Raw genomic sequence first — 19,797 nt, 5'->3', positions numbered from 1 at the left:
TACTTTTCTCAACTGGAAGTTGGGAGGAGCCCTATGCATGTGCTAACTTAGAGAGCAAATGGAGAAAATACGTTTTCAAGTACTGAAAATAAGCCCCCAAATTTACAGGGTAGAATTCCAGCCTCCAGGTGTTTAGTGATTGCACAGGTAATATCAACAACAATAACCAAGCATTGTAGCATTGTCTACTAATTCAAAGACAGACTACAGCTGCACAAAAGGCTCAGAACACACCATTTCAAAATCTGCTTACTTATTTATGCAACATATTGGCTTAAACATTTTGATGGGAGAATAAATTAAAGCATGTTCAAATAATGAAAGTGTAGAATTATTTAATTGGCATATATGAATGATATTTGATTTTACACGATCACTATATAAAGCAGACAACTTAATGAGAATGATTTAGCTCTGATTATAAACTCAAAATTAATTTCCCAGTTAAGATCCATTGAACTAACGCATGAAACAGTGTATTTGTCATATAAAATAGCATTTTATGACTGTCTTGTGAGCATTTAATTTTTAAGTGTAAATAACTTATGCACATCGGTTAATACAGAAAATGTACTAAGTCAAAACAGTTCAAACCTCTTTTTCTTCCTGAAGCCCTCGTGTTTCGTCCTTAAGGCTATCCATAACCTGCTTGAGTTTTTCTTCTTCTGCCTCTTTTGCCTTTTCAAGAAGCTCTTTCTTAGATGTTGCTTCGCTGATAGCTTTTTCACTGTTGGAATGTAGCTTTTTCAATTCTTCTACCTATACAAGGAAAAGACTTTTAACTTCCTCTTCCATTGAAAAAAAAGTTGCTCCGTATCTTTAAACCCTGCCTTTCAAGTGCTATGTGGAAGTCACAGGAGGCATAAGCCCTAAGGAAGCTCAGGTGTTTTTCTAGGGTAAGATACACTGTGGCTCTAGCAGGAGGCCTGGATTTTATTTGCAAAGTGTGTTCAGTTCTAGAGCCCATCCAGTGAGACGCAAGCCAGAGCAGTAAAAAAACATTTTAATGACTCAAGTCATTAAAACACAGTAAGGCTTAATTCTTAAATACCTACTTTCAGAAGGCCAGTCTTAATCCAGAGTGATTTAAGATCTATAACAGCTGGCACCAACCATCTTGGTAAAAAATATCCACTAAATTAACCAAATGAACTAGGAAAATGGAAAAAAAAAAAAGTTTTGCAAAGGTAGTAACTGTGAGAACATGCAACATTCCTGTAATCTCAACAAACATGATAAAAAGATGCTTTGCAAACCATGAGACCTCCCAACAGAGAAGCAACAGGAAAGCTTCTAACTTTGCCTTTAGGCAGAAAACAGCCTGGTGTACTGCTGGCCAGTCTTCCATAGTAAGATATGCAACAAGCAATGCTTTAAGCAAGAATAATGCATTACTTCAGTAAGTGATTTGCAAACAAAATCCCTACCCGATTTAAATGACATAAAATATCTGATTAAAAAAACCCCAACAACATACTTTTCCATCTTTGTTGCACAAAGTACAATTGGTGTCCTTTGCTATTTTATCCCAGATGCACAAAGATGTTCTCAACTAGAGCAACCAACTATACTTCTTTAAGTAAATCAAGTTGTAGTTCACGCTACCTTTTCTTTGTCCTTTTCAAGTTGCTTCACCAGTTTTTTAGCACTGCTTTTGGCATGTTTTAGAGTTTCCCTTGCTTTAACATCCTGCAAATCCAACTGAGTAAATTTTTCTTTATTTTCCTCTATGCACTTTGCAATTGTATTCATTTTCCTGAAGGGAAAAAAAGAAAGTCTCATCTGTTCCATACCCTATAAAAATAAGGCCAACACAGCTTGACTTAGTAAGTAAGCATATAGAATTTAAACCAATACTACTCAGCTTTCTGTCAAAAACAACACCCAAGACTTACTGTATTCACAGTATTTTCCCTGGGGAAGCCATGTTTCATCAGGAAAAGATCAACTAACAAAGCAATATTAAACGTATGTTCAGAAATTTTATTTTTTTGCTGATAGAATTTATAATTCACATCTCTCACAAGTAACTTACTATGATCACAGAGGATGAGAAGTTTAATATTGCAGCTGGATTGGAGATAGGCACCCAGGCAAATCAATTTCAGAGAAACACAATCTAGGCATAAGATTCATAAGGGTACCAGAAAAAAAATCATTAACATCCATATACCTAAGTATTATGCTTGTATATCTAAAAAGCTGAAACAATCTCCAATTATTTTTTGTACAGTTAATATAAAAAAGTATGTACTTTAAAATTAATTTTAAAAATCGGACATTTTCTTATTGTAGTTGTGAATATTACCCAGATTTCTGCAAGAGAAGCAACTGCAGAACCAAATCAAACCAATGAGAAATTGTTTTACATATATTTTTGTGCAAAAGACCATTTAATCCCTGCCAGGGAATGTTTAGATATACTGTAAATGACTCTGCTCATCAGATAGTTCTAAGTTTTTTGTAGAAGAACTACTGAAAAACCCAGCTGTGCTCCCTGTGTTTGATCATCTTCCCATGCAACTACTGGATATTTCTGCTCTCTCAGGTTTGTTCCCCCACCCTGTAATACAACCACCACTGCCTTTTCTGAAAAACCTGTTAACTCCAATGCCACATATGCAGAACATATAAACCACAGTACTCTTAGCTTTAAAATCCGTACCTAAAGTACTTACTTTTCAAGTTCTTTCAAAGCTTTATTCTTGGTTTTCATTTTGTCTGCAAGTTTACTACTCTTCTCATTAACTTCCTTTGCTTCTTCATTAATTTTTTCTTTCTGCATTTCCATATCATTTATTTGTTTCTTCAGGTCATAGCTAGAAAAACAGAAAAAAACCCAAAACTCCACTTTTTTTCCATAAAGCTAACATAATGAATATATATTTCCAATATTAAATGTAATTTAAAGTGATTGTGTGAAGTATTAAATGCAATACTCATTATCAAGTAATCTTACCAATTTAATACAAAACACCAAGGAAATTTAACAATTTAGATACTTCATATGAAAATAGTTGTTAAATGATCTACATGAGATTAATTTGCCAGACTACTTTGTAAAACACTGCAAGCAGTTTTTTTTATTGTTGGTTTTGGGTTTTGTTGTTTTTTTCGTTTGGGTTTTTTTAAAAGGATTTTGTGAAAATGGTCTCAAAAACTTTTAACTTCATAACTTGAAACAAAAGTCACTAGCCACATGCTATTCAACTAATTTTGAAGGAATGATACAGCTGTTAAGAAATGCAAGATACTTGCAATTAGAGATACAGAAGCAGAGTTTAACATCACCACTACATTAAAGCCAAATCAAAACTTCAGAGAATTACTTACATATAGTATTGGCAGATATGACTCTTTTCTTTAATCATTTTGTTCTCCAAGCAAAGAAATTCAATGGCTTTATTCTTATCTGCTTCCAAGGCATCCTTTTCTTTTTCCACCATTTTAACCCTATTTAACTAGACAAAACAAAGAGTCAGAGCTGACTTTACTGCTAGTACTACAGAAGAACCAACCATGAGGAGAAAAACCCCAGACCCACCCTTCGTAGCACAGGTGTCCTCTGGAGAGATGGTGTTCAACAACTAACTCTGCAAGGCAATGTAGCACTGCAAGCTTTCTGAGGTAACAGATCACAATTTCTGCAGCAGAAACTATCCTCTTAGGGCAATCCATTAATACTAAAAAGGGATCCTACAGATACTAGGAACAGCTCGGGCAAATCAAGGAAAAATGTAGGTGAGAAATAGAGCAGTTATACACAGTCATATATGCTGTTACCTATATTTCAACTTTTTGACTAGCCCCTTTTAAGTTAATTCCTGCAACTACGTGTCTTGTTTTCCTTCCCAGCATTTAAAAAAAAAAAAAAAAAGATGATGATGGCAACATATTAGGATTTACAAAGGACTCCCAAGTAAAGAGAACTCTGATATTATTTAGTATTTTCAGAACTCAATACAACAATAAAATGTTATGAAAGCAAGTTCTGCAACAGATCTACATAGCTCAAGTCACAACTAATCTTCTGTATTTTTAAGCTTCTTCATACAGCTGTGCATGCCTCACCTCACCATGCTCTGCCTCCTTCTTCCTTTCCTTTTCCTAGCATGTGAGAGGTTTCCCTGCTGCTCTCCCATTTGCTATTTAGCAATAGGAGTCAGGCAGATAAAAAGCCCTATCTGGATATATTCAGATAATCTGTTCCTCTATTCAGTCTGAGAAGCATTTAATGCATGCAGATATGATCAAAGAGCGTTTAGCAGGTAAAATCCTGTGTTCCAACTCAAGCATTCAAACCTTTGGGAATCGAAACCCAACAGCACTTTAAGTGTTTAGAGAAGGGCAAGTGATGTTGACTGCCCACTTCAGAATGGACAGAAACAACAGATGCGATAAAGATAACCCAAGTCTCTGTTAACTTTTTCTAAAAAAATCCAGTAATGAAATACTGTAAGCTTTTTTTTTATTTATAATTCAATCAAAATTTTGTGACTCACCTTTTCTCCTCTCTGTTCATTTAAAATCTCTACTCTGCGACACAGAATCTCAATAGGCTCTTTTAGTCGCGCGGATCCTATTAAGTCTTCTAAATATTCAAGCATGCCTTCATCATGTTCAGTCTGGCCTTTCGGTTTCATCAATGCGATCTGTTCAACTTCCCCCTTGAAAAAGAAGTTTCATGTTTTCTAAATTTTTTTTTTCTGGGGAAAGGGTTAGCATTCTGAAAAAATACAAACATCTTTGCAATGCAGCTATACGACCATCCTCTAGCATCGTAAAAACAAAACCAAAAAAAAATAGTAATCTAAAGTGTCTATTCAGAGTAGCAATACATTTGCGAAAACACAGGTCAAAATGAACAAAAATTTCCTCGGAGTGCATACTGGTGATGTGTGCGAAAACCAGCATCTCTTCTGAAGCCAAACATTCAGGTCTAAACGTTGCTTCATTTCTCTACGGTTTCAAAATGTATTTCCCCAACCTAAAAAAAGAAGAGAATGAAGCATGCCCTCTAGGTCACGTAGCACCTAATAGTCTTAAAATAGTTTAGTCAGGATTGAAGCCCCTGAAGGGTTCTTTTTAGAAAACAGAAGGTCCATAAAATCATGTCTGATGGACGAACTGGACTTGTAATTCATATAGCTGAGACTTCCTTGTTGGAAACAGAAAAACATTATTTTAGTATTAGCCTTCCTTCTTTTAACTTTCCTTTACGTACAGCATCAACTTTAAATTATTAACCTGAAGAATAACAATAACTTGATTTTTATAAAAATAAGAATTAGAAAAGACTAAACAGAGACAAAGACAAGGACTGTTTATTTTACCGATGCAAACAGCCAACAACAACAAAAAATCCACTATCTACATTTTATGCTTAGGACAACAGAGTAGCATGAAATGTTTTAAAATACGGATTACGTTTTGTAAATTGCATGGTCATACATCAGAAGGTGAAGACATGCAATTGAATATACAAATATGAAAATGGTATCCTGGAGCAAGAATTGATGTGACAGATGCTGCACATATCAGCGCAAACTGAGTAAAAACTACTCTTCCTTCAAAAACCTGGTAGTTATGTACATAGCAAGAGACAACTTATTTGTAAGCCAGATAGCCAATAGTGCAGAGTACCTGCACTGGCCTTTGTGACATTTGTGGCATTTTTAAATGCATGAAACAAATTTGATTAGTTTTTGATTTAGTTTTAGAACAAACAAAATTCAAAACAAAACCATAATTTATATCCCAGTATGCAAGCTATGTATGCAAAAAACCTAAAGTTTATATCCACAAAGTGAGAGTATAGTTAAGAATTTAGTTGTCATTGTTGGCTGCATGTTGAGCTAGAGCTGACAGCTAAGACTCTACAAAAGCACAGGTAAGGAAGAATTTTAAGAACATAGAGGAGGAGGGACGATTAACGAGACTGCTGGAGAACCATCAAGAGCAGTCACAGAAATCAACGAAGGGCAGAATTCCTGGGCAAGCATTGTAAATCAGACCTGGAACCAGCTAAGGAACCTGAGGGTAAGGGACTCCTGAATGTTAGCTAAGGAACTAGGATTTTTTGCCAAAGGGGTTTTGCTACCCGTGCTCAGTACACAATGACACCTAGTGGCCCTATGTTTCTTCCAATTAGTAAATCCCATTTGGTTGAGTAGAAGGGGGGGGAAGTGAAGTTTTATAAGTCTTTCTTGCATGCAAGTCCTTTGTTAGCATAAACACAGGAGGCAGAGGATTTTTTTATTTATTTAAATTTCTAGAAGTTAATGCATCTAAGCTTTTATTTTTCTGGTAATTACCATTCCTAAAAAGTATCAGCAGGTTTGAAAAGACAAAAAAAAATCCAACCTTTATCTTTATTTCTTATACATCTCAAAAAGCCAAACAATTAGGTTTTCCAACAGTTGCAGTTGTATTATATACAATTCTAATTACATATTTGCTCCCTTGCCATGAAAGCATGATTTCTCTGCCAAAAACCACCTGTTAGTGAGACACTGCTTACAGGTAGGAAACTGTGTAGCCTCCTACATTTCTGTGGAATTGTCATCTCTATGTTGTTTCTCCTTGCATTAAAGCATTTCCTCTGTTGACATCCAAGAAAAAGCCATCACAGAAAAGATACTTAATTCCTGTGCTGAGCATCAAGTCTAAGGATTTCCTACACTGCATATATATCCCTCAAGTTAGAAGCTGCTGTAAACCACAGAACTACCCTGGATCTAACACAAGGCACGGGTATTAGGGACAAGCAAGGAACAGAAATCAACCGTATTTATGATCTGGCTAAGTATAATTAACCATGTTCAAGTCACAACCATCTAAGAAAGATAATGTAGTGAGGATTCTCCATAGCTCACTAATGTAATGGAAAATAACTACAAATATGCTTAATGATATAGTCAATAATGAAATTTAATCCCATTGTGTCAAATTCTATAACCTCGTAATTTAAGAAAGCAGAGGTATGGTTGTCTAGGTGGCAAATAACTGAAGTCACCAGTAATTCCTGGTTGTGTGGTAATGTATTTAAGACCATATGGTACAATAACACTTTGAAGAGTTGAACTGAGCACTGTTGAGAACATAAACACACAAATTGAACTTGTCAGGCTAGCTACTGTCAATTTTATATGCAATTCCTGTGCTTCACCATAGGCAAGCACTTTTAAAATTACATATTCTTCATCTTACGTAAAGAGATGTAGATAGACTATCTACTTCCAATTCTCGGATTCTTTTTTTTATCAAGGGTAAAAAGGAAAATTTAGAAACTATAAACAGTAACTGAATAAGAAGTTAATAAGAATTAAGTATTATTTGTTATTTACCAAGTTAATATATTAAGAACACTTAGAAGAATATTATGAAATCTGTTTAGCCCACCCCTGTAGTTAATGTATTAAGAAACAAAAAGGTTTCCAGCTATTTTAATTGATAAAGGAGACTGAGGAAGTTGTACCTGCTCTTCTTGCTAGTCATCACAACGATTAACAAGAGAAAAAACACATTTTACAACTCTGCATTCTGTAAAACTTGATAGTTGATTTAACTATTCCCTAACTTCTTAACTGTGCTTATTACTTGACCCATTATTTGAATTATGTAAAAAAAACCCACCCTAAAAATACAACCTTGCTCATTTATCTAGCAACTAATCTTTCGAAATACAAACAGCGTTTCTGAAAGTGAAACTAAGAAGGCAACAGGCAGACATTTGTTGAAAAGGAAACATGTTTGGACATGCTTAATGTAACTTTCACACCTAAATTTAAAAGTGTCTCAGAGACCACCAAGAAATCTCTTTATTTGCCTCAATTATCTTCTGCTAGTTCACAGGCATGGATTCATGAGGGAGAAATGTGAAAAAAACCAACAGTAAAAACAAGTAAATCCTCTGTTCAGTTGAGAAGACAATCAAAATGGATGTCAACACCAAGACAGTGGCAACACTGGCAGACAGCTAGCAGAGGAAACATCCACAAACGTTAAGTAATCACTGTATGAAAAAACATCAAATATCCACTGAGTATTTTGGGAAGGCTCCGCGTTCAGTGCAAGAACTCTAAATGGAATTACAAACCCAATTTCAGTTTCTGCATCGTGCATGAAGTCATCTACATCAGACTGAAGTTTTCACTGGGATGGGGGCACATCACTAGTAACAGAGGTGGTCAACCCAAACACTGTATAACAAACAGACATCTAAAGAACAGCTTCTACAAAATGTCTCAGCTTAGTTACAGAAAACAATTATGGGTACACTGTAATAGAGAACACAAGTTTATCTGCGGAAAAATTTCTAAGCAATGAAGTTGATTGACTGCTGGGCAAATAAAGAGAAACCTTGCTTGACAGCAGGATACGAAGTTATAGAAGGGCAAGAGCCATTCTCATTTGAAAGCCATCTCCTCTAGTGAAAAGTAAGAAGAATAACTTCAAGGAACTTGGAAGCTGGAGATTACGCCTTCCTTTGCATAGACGAACTTTTGAGGAGGTGAATTATTTTTCAGTGTCATGAAGTTTAAGATACTTTCTACATTTAAATTTCTATTGTGCATAAAGGAAAAAGCTTTAAAGCAAGTAAATTGTAAAAAACCTTCAAAAACCAGTGTAAGAATTGCTCATAGTAAAATTAACCATTTGAAATCGATGACTGTTGAGACTACGAGAGGGTCAGCATTAGCACAGGGTGAAGCAGCAGCACAAAATACACTGGCCAGGAGTGCCTGGGCTTGTGCCTCCTGCATTCAAGCCCATGCCGATGCCATGGGTGGATGCCCATAAAGATGTCCGGTGAACTGACAGAAGTGGCAACACCATCAGAATATTCTATTACTATTTTAACTTTATGAGGCTGCCAAATCAAGGGTCTATCTATTTTTAAGTCCCATGCATTTCAGTGAAAGTTACGCTTTCATCCTAGGAGTATTTTAGGAACATTGTACATTTAATGTAAGACATTGATGACAGACAGAACTCATCAAATTTCTGTGTTGCATGCACACTCTTCTGCATTCATATTAGAGATGTCCTAGTTCTAATGTGCATTTTAGTCTAACAGTGCAGCCAGCTGGCTTAAAGAGCCACGTTCCATTGCTGTATGCAATTTCCTAGAGGACATTTGCAAGAGGCAAGAATTTCACCTCCAATATAGCTCTAAAAAGGTGGGACAATAAAGTCTCTAAACTATTTACTTCATTTCTTGGAACTACTACAATTTTCTCTGAAATTATACATTCTTTTCTTAAAACAACTGATCCTCTCAGAACAGAAAGCTTTTAATTTGAGTTTATCCAATGTTTTCTGGTATATAAGGATTTGAATTTTAAACAAGGTTATCAAACCACTTGATAAGGCAAAGTTTTGACCTACTCATTAAACTGCCTTTCTGCAACTCCTACCACTAGTCTTGAAACAGGATACTACTTTTCACTTCTGCAGATAATTCCTGTTTGTTGCTCTTGGCAGACAGTAGCATTATGTTCCAGCAACCCTCCTTTACATTTGCGAGTAAGGTCTGTGGACTGAAGCACTAATTCCAATGCTAAGAAGTCTGAACAGCATAATGCGCTAATCCCAATACTGACATTATCCAGCCTCAAATGGTGATAAACTGTATCCGTTGGTAATTTGTGCTGTGCACAATAGTAGTTCAGTCTGCAATTGTGCTAGAACTGGAATTACAGAGTTTCAGAATACAGCCGTCAGACTCCGTTTTAAAATGGTGCTATGAAACAAGACAGGGGTAGTCAAAAGCTTTTGTCATTGAAAGATTACTGACAGCAACCTTAAAACTCTTAATGAAGAAAGAAACAATACTTTTTTTTTTATTCGGTTGTGAAAACTTGCCTGCCTTATGACTAGTTGTTTCTGGAGAACCGATAGAAAAACATGTTTGCTTACCAATTACTGCCTCCTCTTCTCATCCCTGAAAATTTGGGGAAAAAATTAACTTGAAGACAGTATCTTGCAACACAATGAGTTTTGTCAAGTAAACTGTTGAACACAACATTTGCAGATCAGCTTTGTTAGCACTCCAAAGAGTAATTACAGCAGCAAGTAGATAAACACAGCTTTCCAGGATTTTGAGTTGTCAATTTCTGGTGTCTTAATCTGAAGCTTTAAAATAAAGTGCTGAAAACCTTGGGATAGATTAGCGTGATTCTACACAACCTAATGAACTGGACTAACTTTAAGTGTTAAACTTTGAGGTAACAAAGTGTTAACTTTGAGTGTTAACACACACATCAAGAACACTTTTGAAGCACAGCAAATCATGGGCACATTAAAACATACTGTAACAAGGAATTTTGTAGCTTGGAATCCAGTAGATGGAAATGTACTGCATTCGGGCTGGGGAGTACTGGATAGTTTGGGTGGTTTTTGAGGGGAGTTTTCTGTTCCAGTTGTATTTTAGTTTTTGGAGGGGAGCTCTTCAACACTAGTCAAATTCAAAACGAGTAATAGAACATCTAACAGAATTCAAAATTACATTCAGTTTTGCTCATGAGTAATAGTTTTAGAGAAAATACTGCCCAGTATATATTTTGCAATACTACATATTGCAAAAACCCTTTGTTTTTACACATGGCTGAGCAATTTAGTGAGGCATTACCTTAGAGAGCAGGACAACCTATTTGTCTTTGTTTCCCACTTGCAACTGTTGCAAATACAACACAAGAAATCTTCTGAACCCTTGATGGAACCTCAATGTATTTTATCAATTGAATCCAGGCTTAAAAAACCCCACAATTACACATTTTGCCAATACTGGTAAATGAGACCAAGTGCTTTATACAAGCTTTTCTTTGCTTACATTTTTTCCACCTTTGAGGTGCTGGGCAGAAGGAAGCCTTCTTATCTCAAGTTGTACAAAGGAAGCCAATAGTAAATCGTGAGCACCTCCTGTAACAGCCTGGATATTTTCTTGTCATGTGTTTTCTGAATTTTCAACATACCTAGATGTCAAATCTACCAAGCTGTGGTTCTGCATCAATACAAGATGATAGCTTCACTTCAGAATTCTTTTGCTTACCAGCATTTGGAGTAATGAAAAGTAAAATAAGCCTAGTTACTATAATCTGTCCAAATTCTAATTCCTGCCTTGGAACAGAAATGTTACAGTAACTGCAGAGAAAGCTGTTGGCTGGGATTATGGTTGAAACAAGTAATTTTGTTTCAGGATTACATTAAACTATTACAAAATTTTAGATATGACCATGGCTATGATATGTGGCTTTAAGGCAATCATGGCTTTTTTTAACATTCAGAATGGTATTTTATTAGTTTCACTCTAATGGTAGCATGCTTTTAATAACATACTAGTTTTTAAGGCTTTTCAAACATCCGTAAAAGGAAGTTTTGTGATTGAGTCCAAAATCTTTGAGCAATGGATGGATGGGTATCAGCAGGCTATACTGGAATCCCAAGCATTACACCTGTTACAGCACAATTACAATGATCTTGTAACTTCTTAGTACCATCAATATGCATATTCCATTTGCTTACCAAGTAAACTGATTAAATGAATCACAGTTTGCAACTTTACCCTATAAAAATAATTTATTATTATATTATACATATCACAAAATTCCTTTTCATTTAAGTGAGACGCAAATGCAGTGGTCAGAACATCATTTACTTTAACTTTGTCAAGCATCACAAGATAAACAGTCTTGTGATGTTTGTGACAGAATATTATCATATATGCATGTATAAAAAAAGATTTAATGTAAACATGTTGAATTTTAGATTAAAATGGTTTAAGCATGAAAGTTTGTTCCAAAAAAGGGATGAGCTATTAGAAAAACTAATACCAAACTGAACTTTGAAACAATAGGGTTTTCTTTACATGCAATAGTTGATCAACAGAACTTGTCCTTTAAGCACTGAAATGAAGCAAAGAGTTGAGTTGTACCCAGCATATCCAGAATGCCAAGAAAACAGTACTTGGAGTTACAACAGCCACCTCTAACTCAAACTTTTGTGGAAGATTACAGTAGCCATAACCAAAATGTGCTATTGTATGTCCTATTGAAGAAAAGCAACCTTGATCAATCCACATGATAACCTAATTTCAATTATTTTCTTAACTTTTTAATATGGAAAGCTAGACAGAACTGACCTGGCATAAGGCAAACTTAATAAAATAATGGTAAAGTTTAAAAAGTCTAAACTTATTTTATGGAGAAAAGCTATAATTCAATTTCTTTCAAACAGTGAAGCATTCCTCCCATAGCAAGGGGAATTTGGACAATAGGTTTTGCAAGTATTTCACCAGCCAGCTACAGGAGCTGAAAATACAGCATGCACAGCTTCTTAGCTTCATCAGCATAAGGAAGAACAATGGCTTATGCATCCAATAGAATGAAACCAGTGGCACTATGGATTGGCTTGAAGGAGAAACCACATTAGAAGATTTAGAATGTTTACTATTTTTCTACAGAGATTTACAAGATCAAAAATCTAAGACTAATTTTGGGAAATTCCAATTACTGTTTTTCCTTCCTTGGTCTTCTATTCTAACCCACTTCTGAACATCAGAACTAGCACTACCACTAAAGTATTGCTAATAAGATTCAGGCTATTTTCTTACGCAGCTCCAATTCTACATCTTTAACAGAACTTATAGCTGCTGCAAAAGCCAATGAATAAAATTAAAGTAGTAATGAATATTAATCAACCTGTCATATCGCCTAATAAGCACTAGCTTGGACCTTGTACAATTCTTCGTTTCTGCATCTAACGCTAGCTGCCTCACAATATTTTTTTCTCCTGGATATTGTGTGTAATCAGTTTCATGATAATATAAAGACACCTAAACTGCATTTTCATCTTATATAAACCACTACGCAGCATTGTAGGACGCATCTTTCCATTTCCCTGTATGCAACTTCACTGTTTTCAACCCCTCTCCCCCCCGCTCTTTTTTTTTCCTTATATTGAACTAGCATTACAGTGCTCACACTTGGCACTTTTTTTACTTTATCAAAATGACAGCTCTCACTTTTGAAGCAGAAGTACAGTCCAGAACAGCAAAAGTAAGTGCTAAATTTGTGTATCTCCCATTTTCCAGAATGGCAATTTCATTTTGACTTTGATATTAACCTCATACTCCCCTCTTCATTTAAAGTTTTGACTGTGAATTCTAATTCTGCATACATGGGCCTTGGAAGCTATGTACATAGTTAACCAGTATTCTTGTAACGCTACTCCTCTTCTCCTGGAAACATGACTGTAATATAGCACTTGTAAGCCTCAACAGGTGGGGTTTTTTTCCAATTCCATGTAATTGCTGCTGCTACGTAATGCTTGCAGTCACATCTCATTTCTACTCTTCAATTTTACCCAATAGCAAACATACAGGAGGGAAGAAAATATCAAATACTCAACCTCATGCTCTGCCTTCCAAGAAAACTGTTACAAACTAGGTGGGAAATTAAGAAAGTCAAGTAAGTAATAAATGCACATACACAAATCTACAAGGCCACTACTGTCCAAAGATAAGGAAAAACTTAGAATTAGCCTGTTATACAACATGCAGTTGTTTGCACAAAACTACTATTCTGCATTCTGGAAATAATTTAAAAGTAGCCTTTGTCAAGCTGTTTGCACATCTGTCTAATTTTAGAAGCTTTCTTAAGGACATTCTTGTATTTAATACAAGAATACAAATTAAGCACAAATCTAGAGTCACTTTGGAATCTAAATTGGTTATTGTCAAACTCACCCTACAATGTTTGACCTAAGATTATCGGTATGTTCTCATTAAACTAGTTGATCACTCTCTATTACACACTGCCCCTAAAAAAGTGCTTTTCTCCACTTTCCGTATTTCCCTGCTTTTCTGAAGAAAGCTTAATAAACATTGGTTACAATGTTATGTTGCAATTTGCAAAATAAAAATCATATGAATTGCCAATATAAGTTTTCTGATATAAGAGAATTAATTTTTTTAAACTGCAGACACATTAGCATATTTTATGCTGCTCTGTATTCACTTCAGCATAAAGCATAATATTTAAAGTCAGAGAAACTGATTCTGTACTCTGAATCAGTGTGAGGTTTCTATTTTTACATAATATTTTATTCAAAGAATCTGGTTTTACTTAATGATGTTATCAAACTTGCTTTAATTCTTCCTACCACTTCAGCTCAGCTGTCCTTGACCTTTCTAGAATAAACCTCTCCTCCCCACCAATGTTGGCAGCATAGACCTCCATTTATAATCCCAGTAGAGCTTTTCAGCTTGTGTTCCACTCAGTGCTTTAGCTCAAATGTTGGTGTGCCTCCTTATAAAAGCAGACATCAACAACTGGGAACTTCAGGCTTATCTCAAAGTGAGAAGAAAATCTGTTCTCCCTCATTTCCTCTCCAACACACTGAAAGAGCGACTCCTACATTATTTCCACAAAGCAGCAGGTGAAAAACTTGACTAAACTTCCTTTCTGGCAACATAATCTTGCCATAGGATAAGGCTTAGTATGTTATAAAATGTCATTCCAATCTGTTACAAAAATACATATATATAAAAATCACTGTAGTTGTTTATATTCGCTTAAGATTACATGAGAATATTTTAAGTCTACCTTTAAGTGAAATGCTACTGTGATCAGTACAAGATGTATTTAAACTAGTTTCAATTTGTCTGAAAGGGCTTCTAAAAACTGAAATCAACCGATAGAAGTCTGCTCCCATGTTACCATCTTTTTGTACACAATTAATTCAAAGTCTTGTCCCACTCATTACCATTTCTACAATATTCACTTGCAAAGTCACTGAATGGGATTTACCTGTGAAATTCCACTTTCCTTTTAACAAGTTTGTTATCGACTATACTTCTCTTACCTTGAAAGACTGCAAAAGGCAATTTCCTCAGGCGTTAATGGTTGCTGTCCACAGCCAGTCCCCAGACATGCACACCCTAGTGGTATCCAAAACTGACATTCCTTCAAGTGTTCCACATTTATTTAATAATTCCTTAGAGGCAAGCCAACCAGGATAAAGAGGTTGAGATTTTTTTCTGGCCTCAAGGTTAACATGTTCAGAGGAGTCACTATTGAGCAACAGCAGACATACTTTCTGAGTTTTGCCCAGCCCGGTCAGAGCATAGAACCCACACAAGTTTTCTGTATATGTACACTGATGTTCCACGTAAGCTTTTCAAGAAAAGCAAAGTAGTTTTATTTGTTGTCCTTTACAGATATACAAGTTACTGAAGCTGGGGCATTAGGTGTGGAAGACAGAAAAATAGCTGCAAGATGCTAGATTTTACCACAGTGCTTAGCATACTTCTTAAATAACAATATGCATATTTTTTTCCCTGTTGCAGTTTCAGGCTGTGGGAAGCTCATTAAAAATGCACTGAACTGTTGCCTATTCCCAAAGTACTAAAAGCATATAGCAATTTATTAAAGACATGAAATATGGAGTGTTAGAACTTAAGGATCACAAAAGTGATGAACTCCTCCTGTTAAATGTTGGCAATATCTGGTTATAACCAGAACCATTTTTAAACAAGATTTTTTCAGTTAGCTAGTTCAGACACAGAATTTGTAATATTTCTAGAACTACTCAATTAGTCTTACATATTCTGTTTTTCCACAGGTGCTTTTTGTAATTGTACTCACAGAAGTCATCAGCAGTTTGATTTTACTATTTTCAGTACAGCATAAGCACAAGTACCCGTATCATGCCCTACCCAACTTCTACAGAATTCAGTCTGGCCTGAGCTTTCAAGTTTTGTCCTAAAAGGCACAAAACTCTGCTCTGTCAGAAAAATACTGCAAAATAGAGGGCGAAGTGGAGAGAAGAAACCAGAAAAATAAAGCAGTCTTCTAAAAGGCAAATTATTTTCTATAATGCTAAATATGTTAACAGGACAAAATCAAGCATCTAAAGGTCTTGTTATTACATTTAGTACTAAAGAAAAAGTTGTAAGTGACCATGTCCTAACCAATGAATATTCTGTCACACACCAAAACCAGCATTTGATAATCTTTAATTAACATTTTTGCCCACGGTCTATAGTACGAGTGAAATATTTTAATTATACCCTACTGTACAGTAAAAATCAAAGAGATTTATTACTTATTTTAAATGATAAATTACTTGATATCACGTTAAACTTAGGAGAGCCTGGTTTATTTTAGCTATAACAAGAGGAGAGTAAAAGCTAAATAAAACTGTTACTTATCTCTCCAATTTTAAATATAATTTGAAAAACATCAGGAGGTAAACAGCTGTCCTTGTGATAGTAGTCCACAGCCTCAGCCTTCTGATATGGTCTCATTTACTTCTAACTATATTTTTTATTATTTGAGTTTTGAAGTTCTGCTGTTATGATGTGGAAAACATTGCTACACTTCCCACTTGAAAGTACTCAACTTTGAATCACCAAATGAGTAGATTTCACTTTAAAAAAAAGCACAAAACCTTATGCTCGAAGGGAAACGACCTTGCCTCAGTCAGAAAGACTAAAGAAACCAGAAAATCTCAGTAGTTTCCTCTGCTATCCATTATAATACATTACCCACAAAGAGTCTAGTGGAATGGAAGGGAAAAAAAAAAGCAAAGTATACCATTGCTTTATGCCTTAATATTGGTTACACCTCCCCTTATTTCTCATTGTACAGGTGGAAAAGAATGAAACTCAGCTTTTAGGAAAATATTCTCTTCATTGATAACTTCCTAGGAAACAATTATTGGTAGAAGAGAACAAGTCAAATTCCAGGGAAAAAAAAAATTTAAAAAGCTTCGCAATACATCCTCCCAAATGTTCCCTTCCTCTTCTCCCAGAGGTAAAAGGGCATGCTCTCTAACACTAAGCTTTAGATGTGTCTGTACCATAATTCCTACCTAGCTTAATCTTTGACTCTGCATTCTCTCCCTTTAGAAATTCTGCCAAAAATGATACTTCAGAAAAACTGTATAGAAAAAAAATGCAGTGTATTTACTACAGTTGTTTTGTCGGAGGCACTTCTCACTCCATCTTGAAAAATAAAATATAGGAATAAAGTGTTGGAGGGAAAAATTCATTCTCATGGAGCCTTCAAAACAGAAATATCCTCTTTTTGTGGGTGCAAGTGGAAGCTCCTTTTACAGAAACACGCCTGAAAAACTATTGAAAATTTTCAGACTTTGGGAGGCTCCCACTGTTCACTAATTTTCTAGGCCATGATCCTTCAGAGTAGATTTGGGACCTGTTAGTAATAGTCGTGAAATAATTACAGGTAATTGCATATGTAGTTACTTAATTGAATTAATATTTAAATACTTCCATCAAGTATTTTAATTACTTAATGTAAATCGAGTTCTCTAGCACATAGCAAAATTCTCTATTATTATTTAAACACTAGAGAATTAGTGTGTTCTCTTCAGCCTGTCTTTTAAGCAGCAGACGCAGCAAACCTTAGAATTTTAAAATCAAATGTGAATAAAAATGATATTATATTGACAAATTCTATGATTATTTTTACAAGTATGGGTTGTAAACTGTAGCTTTTAAAAACATAGCTTGAATTGGCTACAAACCTGCCATTCTTTGAGTCCTCTACAGTTGTTAAGCAAGTGTAAACAAAAAGCACACTTCATGAGTTTTTTCTTGCACTCAATTTTTATGCAGTTAATTTTTATATACATACTCCTCCAGTAAAACCATGTCTATATACAAGAGCCGTAGGTAACTTTACAGTAGAATCATTAAGATTTATGTTAATACTGATGCACTTTTATCTAAAGTATAAACAAGTTGCTCAATCTCTGCCACGCTTAAGCAGCACAATAATATTGGGGTTTAAGGTTTATTTTACTACACCAATATTTACGTGCTGCTAGGGCGGAACAAGTATGACAACTCTTCTATTCATCCACATGCCAGGAACACTAATTTGTTAATAGAAAAATTTATATTAGTATCTTCAACTGTTTCTCTTCCTTAAATTTCTAAAGCAGCAAATAATGATTCGCATCTTTATTAGAGCATGCAAACCATGATGTGCTGCTAGAGTACTTTAAGGCCTCAAATACAAGACTTAAAACCTAGACAGCATTTTTTATAACTATAACTGGAAATGTAGCTTGACTTAAAATTGCTTTTATTCATATACCAACCTGTAAAATTAAGAACCTGTTATGGTCCAGATCAATTCCATGGCTTCGAAGAAGAATACCAACATCTTTGAATGTCTTTTTCCTTCCATTGATGTGGTAGACAGAAGAATTATCTCTATAGGCAGTTCTAGATACACAAAAATTGCTGTTAGGAATGACTTCATAGTCATCTCCTTCCTGTTTTGAGGAAAAACAAAGCCACAAAAACAATTACTCTCTCAGGCTTACTTCATATTTCACAATTAAGCACAGAAGTTTTATCATGTTCAGGTTTTAAGTCAACTGCTCTCTGAGGTCTAGTAGAAATGGAACTGTCTTAAAGCTGCCTATCTCAAAAAAAGATAAAAAAACCCCAACCTCGAGAACTGGATAAAAAATAGTCCAAACAGTTTAAACAATGGCCCTCATATTATTATTATTGTTATATCATTATATTCATATTATGCCTTTCCCACCTCTAATGCAAGCCATTGCTTTGAAAATACTTAATTTATTCTCTTTACCACTGCTTCAAATCACAAAGGAAAAGGCCTACTTCAAATTTAAAGTGGCTGTGCTATTCTACTTTTTAAATTTTAGTTAGGAAGTCTTGAATGCCTTCAATTGCTGTTTGCATTTTAAACTTTTCTTTTATAGTGCTAGGAAAAGGAGTTACTTTTAGCTGACTAGTTCTAAAGAGAAACTGTAGAAGATAAAAAGCAAAACATTAAAGATGTGACAAATATGACATCATCAGCTTTTCAAAAGATATCTTAGCCTCATCTACAAAGCAGTAACTAAAATAAAGCTGGTACTATAATTTAAAAAGTTCAAATCGATGCATGCTTCTTGTAGAGCCATAAACTGGCCTGCCACTTCCCCAGATTAACCCCCAAGAGCATAATCAAATTGTTATCTAGTATATGCAGAAGTTTCTTTGATCATAAAGTTAGCTACTATATGTTAATACAAAGTCAAATGAAGGAAAAAGTTTTTTTAATCTGGTTATTATAAATAAAAGGAAAAAGGTATGTGTGTCTGTATATAAAGCCAAGGGGAAAAAAATTGTATTTTTAAAAAGTTCCTTCAAAGGCCATATATACTGCCACTTTATTAACACAATTTTTTTACATTTCAGGGTACATTTCCCACTATTTTGACTGACCCCAAACTCAACAGTTGATACTTCAGCTAGAATGTGTGCACAAAAATTAAATTTAAATGAAGATAAATTCCTTGCAGTATAATTGCAAGAAATCAACAAAAACCTCCCAAAGTTTTTTATCAATACATGAAAAGTAGCAAGCAAAATAAAATTTTTTTAACTTGCCAATACTTTCTATTTCAATGAAACAAAATATCAGGTTTAGAAATATTTAGTAGTATGATGTGAGGTCCAGAATTTTTGATGAAAAATCTGTTTTAAAATTGCAGACATGTTCACAGTATATAAAGTAAAAATAAGAAAGTTACAGATACATTATATATTTTTCTAAATTTAGATAACCTAAAATAGTTTCTAATTGGTTTGAAAAGTTTTGCTTAAATAGTTTTTGTTTCTTAATATACACGGTTATATTATAAATTTAAGAATATATAACATGTCCAAACAGAGACTTGTAATTTTTTAGGGGTCCTATTAATTTCAGAAATAGGTTTTATTTACATGAGGTAAATGAGATGACAACT

At 34.8% G+C, this 19,797-nt stretch overlaps 1 protein-coding gene across 3 annotated transcripts in view; it reads right to left on the bottom strand.

Moving 5' to 3' along the window:
- Positions 1-19,797, bottom strand: part of SMC4 (structural maintenance of chromosomes 4) — a 41,050-nt gene that overhangs the window by 16,392 nt on the left and 4,861 nt on the right. For all 3 annotated transcript variants that reach the window (XM_080408985.1, XM_080408987.1, XM_080408986.1), the window contains exons 5-10: positions 18,130-18,306; positions 4,503-4,667; positions 3,334-3,461; positions 2,679-2,819; positions 1,606-1,756; positions 595-759 (exon numbers count right to left, since the gene is read on the bottom strand). In XM_080408985.1, the coding sequence (XP_080265111.1) occupies positions 595-759; positions 1,606-1,756; positions 2,679-2,819; positions 3,334-3,461; positions 4,503-4,667; positions 18,130-18,306 (927 nt within the window). The remainder of the gene's footprint in view (positions 1-594; positions 760-1,605; positions 1,757-2,678; positions 2,820-3,333; positions 3,462-4,502; positions 4,668-18,129; positions 18,307-19,797) is intronic.

This window comes from Falco punctatus, assembly GCF_963210335.1.
Source record: "Falco punctatus genome assembly, chromosome: 13".
In the NCBI taxonomy this organism is placed as follows: Eukaryota; Metazoa; Chordata; class Aves; order Falconiformes; family Falconidae; genus Falco; species Falco punctatus.
The sequence above is the reverse complement of the archived record's forward strand: the minus strand, read 5'-3'. Positions and strand labels throughout refer to the sequence as shown.